This window comes from Crassostrea angulata, chromosome 4 (assembly GCF_025612915.1).
Source record: "Crassostrea angulata isolate pt1a10 chromosome 4, ASM2561291v2, whole genome shotgun sequence".
NCBI classification, from domain to species: Eukaryota; Metazoa; Mollusca; class Bivalvia; order Ostreida; family Ostreidae; genus Magallana; species Magallana angulata.
Genome location: NC_069114.1, coordinates 50,575,484 through 50,581,897, shown reverse-complemented (window position 1 = coordinate 50,581,897; position 6,414 = coordinate 50,575,484). Strand labels below are relative to the sequence as shown.

The following is a 6,414-nucleotide window of genomic DNA, read 5'->3' as shown; positions in this document are numbered from 1 at the left end:
TAAATCAACTGTCACTCGCATTAAGGTGGTATACTGAATACCTCCATTATTTGACGTACATCCTATCAAAATAAACAATAAAATTACTAGTAAGTAGAATTTTATATCTTATTTATTTCTTTCCAAATATTGTTACAAACAGCGCGACGCCATTGAATATGAGTTTTGCCAAACGACTGTCATCTCCAAACAAATGGTATCCTTCTCGATTTAATTCCACAAATACAGATTACAGATTGCCTGCTTAAAAGTTTAAAACATGATATTTCTGGTCTTAAAATTTTTTTTAGGAAGACAAATCCAAATATTTAGATTTAAAATTCGAACATATTTCTATATCTTTTTACAGAACAATTTATCTAAAGGAGGTAAATATAGCCAAAAAATGGCCACAGCCATTTAGCCCTCTTAAGGACTGAGTTGAGTGATTTGAAAATGTTGGTGACGGCGGAGCTGTTTTTGACGGTATCTATTAAACTGTATTGTGCATCAATTGATACAAATTTTAGCTCTCAAATATTCTTTGTGCAGCAAAATCGATGTTTCCGGTTTCTATTAAAGATAACATGTTGGTATCGTTTTTTAAAATGATATTTCAAAAAAAGGTTCTTTATCATTGCATCAAATAATATACTGGTGTGTCGAGCAATTTTAATTTTATCCACGTATAACAAGGAAGGAAATTGTTGGTTATAAACAGAAATATATAGTATTTATGAAAACAATACGATGTCACCTAACAACTCGACATAATTACGTATTGTTATGACTCATATTTAGCATTTAAATAAAATTCCAAAATAAAAATGAAACAAAATAAAACTACAAAAACCTCAGCACCTGTAAATAGTATTTTTTTCCACAGTTGTTACACTACTTTACTTAAAAGATGGAATTCTTTTCTCTAAGAATGTAAGTAGATTATATCTATTTATTTGTTTTATCAAATCTAGATATAATTAATATAATACATTTTTATTTGCTGATGTATATAACTTGATAAAGAAACAACATTAGAGGAGTTTTCCCTATATTTTTAAGATAACAACAGATTTAAAGGAATGCAGCGCATGTCGGAATCAGTGTTTGTGGGACTGTGTGAGATAGTGGGGACCTCACAACTTGTGGCCCTTAGAAGGGAGACAGTAGACATCAGGGAGATGGTGAAGAGACGAATTTCACCTAATCTTGGGATCATTCAGATGTTGAGTGGAAGTATGAGAGAAGGATTCAGGCTGAAGGGATCAGATAAGGACATCATGTTCTGGGGAAACAACCACCGAGTGATCATGGACATGTCTCAGTCTGAGTATTACAACACAGCCAATACAGTCTTGATTCTCTCTGAAAGTTCCGAGAGTCCACCAGGATTCACTCTTCTTCAGTCACTGACATCAAGAATAACCAGAACCATCTACTCAGCATTAGTCAGAATGAATGACAGAGCCTATATATCTAGTTCTATATTCAGACAGTTAACTGTTTCATTAATTTTCCCTAATTCCACTGAACATGGACCCTGTGGTACTGGTATAGTGGGAAATTTGGAATATGACACTGCCATGTGTTTTATTTGCGACTCTTGGCCTTCGTCTGCCTCCTCGTGGATAGATAGATGTCACGCATGGCCTAATCCTGAAGTTGTTCATGATATTGTGAGGAATGGTTGTCACTTTGTAGCGATAGGACACCCATTAGGAATTCATAAAAATGAAGAGTGGAGAATTTCCTTTTCTCAGGCTGAATATAAACTTGTGTATTCAATGAACCACTCTCAATTTTTGACATACGGATTGTTAAAAATATTTTTAAAAGAAGTTATAGATCAACAATCAGAAGAAACCAATAAACTGTTGTGTTCCTATCACATGAAGACAACCGTTTTCTGGGTGATTCAAAAAAACATACTACCTTACTGGTGTCCACAAAATCTGCTGACCGGTTTCTGGGTCTGCTTTAAACTTCTCCTTAAATGGGTGTACAAGGGGATTTGTCCTAACTTTTTCATCCCCCAAAATAACATGTTTCTGACAAAAATCAATGGCTCAGCACAAAACAGATTGTTCCTACAGTTACATGAATTGTACGAAAAAGGTCTGGCTTGTCTGTTACATAGTTCGTCTATCAGGTCCTTCATCATTGATGTCCTGTACATTCCCAGACTTTTTATTTGTACAAATGAAAGATTGTCTGAAGTTCAGCATGATTATCACCTTGTTCATGAGTCCGATTTTGGTGCTTTATTTTCATATACAACCCGCCTTACCGAAGTCTTACAAACGGAACGGTTGTTAAAAACAGTAGAACAGTTGGTACAGTTACCTCTGACACACTATCAGGCTCTTCCATTACAGAGACTTACAGTCGCAATATTTCAGAGTCTTGCCTTTATAACATCAAACAGGTACACTTACACCGGTGTCAATAAACAGATGTATATTGCAGACAAACTGTCCTGTCATATGCTGAAATTAGCAACTAAGTTTGGGCTAGTTTCTGATATGTTGTACATTGCTATGTATTATTACAAGACACTCAGGTACAGGGAAGCTTTATCTGTTTTAGAGATGACAAAGGTCAAGTTAGCACAGCCATATCTGATGTATGATGGACATGTAGACAGAGAGAGGTATATTGAGGCTGTAGGGGGACAATCCTTGTCTACAAAGATGAGACAGGCTGTAGCAGATGATATCATACTTCACAATGCTATCTGTTATATCAGTGAACTGATCCCAGAGCAACAGTCTGCTATACAGAACAGAGAGACTATATTAGATATCCCAGTGTTTGTAATGTTACACTTCCTAGAGTTCTTGTGTTACAGACACATTGATACAACATTATCACAAGCAGCTCTCGATGAGCTACAGGTCCTAGTCCACCATGATCAGGGAATATATATATATGATCTACACAGAGAAATCTCCTGGGAGATCCTGGGGATCTCTCAACAGATGGCAGGGAACCTCCAGGCTGCTCTATACTCATACCAACAGTCACTCACACAGCATCCATATCACAAAATACAAACTGCTACACATATGAGAATACAAGATGTTGTCAGTCAGTTGAACAATTGATAGTTTTATTTCAACTATCATACTCACGACGGTTTTAAAATTGTATAGTGTATTTAGATTGGTTTCCAGCCTTCATGTCAACATAAGGGCATTCCATCTTATTTTTTTTCTGAAACCAACGTTTAGGATGAGATTAATTATAATAAGTTTTCTATTATTTTGGTTTGTTGAAATTTAAGATATCCTTATTTGATATTTTCTGCAAATTGTTATCTAGTTACCCCAATTTTTGATGGGGTTGAACAAACATTATATGAATGATTGTCATTTCTCTCTCTCTCTCTCTCTCTCTCTCTCTCTCTCTCTATATATATATATATATATATATATACGACTTAATGTTGAGATGTTATGACATACGATGCAGCAGACTGAATTGACTTCAGTGAAAAGATTTCCGAATTAATTCAAACATGTTCGACAATCCAAAAGTTTAATCTACATTATTGTAATTGATGGTTGCAACCAATTCTACATCGTCAAGGCCGGGACTCTTTAATTAATAGCCAGATTTCGTGTGCACACAACAGATTAAAGTGTCGGAGTACCCCAAAATCAAACTATGGGAAGAAATTGATATATGCAAACAATGACAATTCAGAGCTTTCTTTTTTACAAACTTTCTTACAGACAGTGATAATGAAAAAAAAAATTCATTCAAACAGTAAAACCTTGTCTAAACAGACTACTTTTATTTAACTGTTATTGGTAAAACGTTTAAAACAAAACGATTTTGCCATTGAATACTAGTCAATTTATTAATAAAAGAAGGAAAACGTACAGACTCCGTGTCTTTCATGAGTGTCACTGGTCCTAATCAAAATAAGGGAAATAACTCAAGACCCTTGTCTTTGATGAGTGTCTCAAGTTTTTACCAATATAAGGGAGATAACTTACAGACTCCTTGTCTTTGATGAGTGTCACTAGTTCTAACCAAAGTAAGGGAGATAACTCACAGACTCCTTGTCTTTGATGAGTGTCACTAGTTCTAACCAATAAAAGGGAGATAACTCACAGACTCCTTGTCTTTGATGAGTGTCTCAAGTTCTAACCAATATAAGGGAGATAACTCACAGACTCCTTGTCTTTGATGAGTGTCACTAGTTCTAACCAATATAAGGGAGATAACTCACTGACTCCTTGTCTTTGATGAGTGTCACTAGTTCTAACCAATATAAGGGAGAAAACTCACAGACTTCTTAAAATTTCAATTTTTTATGTATTCACTTTAAAAAAAGACGTCTGTTGCGATAAGTAGTAACCCCCCTTCCCGATGATACGTTCCCTTTCCTTTCTATGTTCATAGCGCCAGGATAATTAAGCAGTTAATAACATCGAAAAATGAAATGCTTTAAACATGTGTCTTTATATTATGCTGATAATTACAAATTTTAATTGTAATTTTATGATTTATCATAATCTTATGAATTTTTCAAAGTTGCACTCAAGTCGCTTCACGATCCTAAAGCCATGGTTTTTAGGTATGCATTTAGTTAACAGGATTCGTGTGCATCCACCCGAAACCAAATATTGAATTTTTTTCAAAATGAGATTTGCAAGTACATGGGTTATGGTATTAAAGAACGAGTTTTGTTCATGGTTTTATCATTGGTTTTGTTGACAAAGAAATGATTGTCTCGCTTGAAACGTAGTTTCTTTTTTACCTCACATGCGCATGCTTTTAATATCAAACATTATATATTGTTACCTGAGAATCCCAAGATAACCCACCCACATTCTGCGATATAGTCAGGACACCTGCCTTAGGTCTCATGAAATTAACAATTTGAGTAAACAACTTGTTCGTCTTTTTATTATACATTTCATAGATGATTTTTGTAAAATGGTCAAATTTTAGATTTTTGGCACTGTCTCTTAGGTCCCTAAGAAACAATAGTGTGAAATTTTCAGTTTATTTTTCCTCTTACCCTAAAGATGCATCAAACTACTTTGAAAGGAATTGACCATGTTGTTTTCAACAATGTTTTATTGTTTATGCACAATGCACGTCACACAGTGCTCAACGCACGTCACACAACGCACGTCACACAATGCATGTCACACAATGTACAACGCACGTCACACAATGCATGTCAAACAACGCACAACACACGTCACACAATGCGCAATGCACAACGCACGTCAAACCATGCAGAACGCACGTCACACGTCATACAACGCACAAATCAAGTCAAACAATGCACAATGCATCTTACACAATGCATGACGCACGTCACTCAACGGACGTCACACGTCACCAAATGCACAACGCACGTCACTCAATGCACGTCACAAATGACACGACGCACGTCACACAAAATACGACGCACGGCAACACAATGCACAATGCACGTCACACAATGCACGGCACATGTCACAACGAACGTCACCCAATGCACGTCACCCAATGCACAGCCCTTATACAAAAATGTTTAGTGTCAAGTTTAAAATTTTCTAAGTGATCCACGAAGAAGTCAAAAATACAAAGTTTTACAGAAAGGCAGCTCCCTCACAAAAGAAATCTCAACAACAAAGCAAGCTAACTGAATGCTGACAAGAAGTTCCCGTCTTTGATGACAACAACGTATCAATAAAACAAAATGAGCACATCAGTTTGAAAGAAAGTTTAAAAAAAAATATAATCACAATAAAATATATAAATATATATGAAAACTTCTTCAAATTTACTCGCACCCTAGCAGTGTACAAATGATAAATCAATCACTAATAGGAATAATGATAGACATCCACACTGAACTCCACACAATGTTTGGTATCAGTACAGTTGTCCACATTGACAACAAATCAAGAAAACAATGGGACATTTGACACAACACAACTTATAAAACCCCTTTCCAAACCCCAAAGGAAAATGTTGATTCGTCAGTGCACATGTCATTTACTCTCTACCCTTATTAAGTTTTACCCAACAATTTATGCTAGCTTTATGCTTTTTTACAATAAAGACACTTCTGAAAAGTTTAATTGATTCGAAAGAAACCAAAAGCCCCTTTCACAATTGGCGCACGACCACTTTACAGCACTTTGCGATCAAATTTTTTTAGCTTCGCACGAGCTTTCACATACGTTGCACGAGCTCTCGCATTTGTTGCATACGTTTTACTGGTCACATCAAGTCTCCTCTGAATAGTGGACATGCGCACTATTTGAAAGAAACTTTACCATCACATTTCTTACTTTTTGCAAATATTCTCTAGAAAAACAGTGTATAAAAAATATAACAGCTTTCGATATAAAGTTTCAATCATTGAATTCTTGTTACTATGGTAATCAATTTAGTAGCCAAACGTTTGACTACTGTACCTGACTA

The 6,414-nt window shown here is 35.5% G+C and overlaps 1 protein-coding gene across 1 annotated transcript; it reads left to right on the top strand.

Moving 5' to 3' along the window:
- The first annotated feature begins 864 nt into the window (after nt 1–864).
- Nucleotides 865–3,083, top strand: LOC128179866 (uncharacterized). Its single transcript, XM_052847523.1, has 2 exons — nt 865–912; nt 1,052–3,083. Exons 1-2 carry the CDS (start codon nt 890–892, stop codon nt 3,081–3,083), a joined length of 2,055 nt encoding a protein of 684 aa, XP_052703483.1. The 5' UTR covers nt 865–889.
- Nucleotides 3,084–6,414: the final 3,331 nt, after the last annotated feature.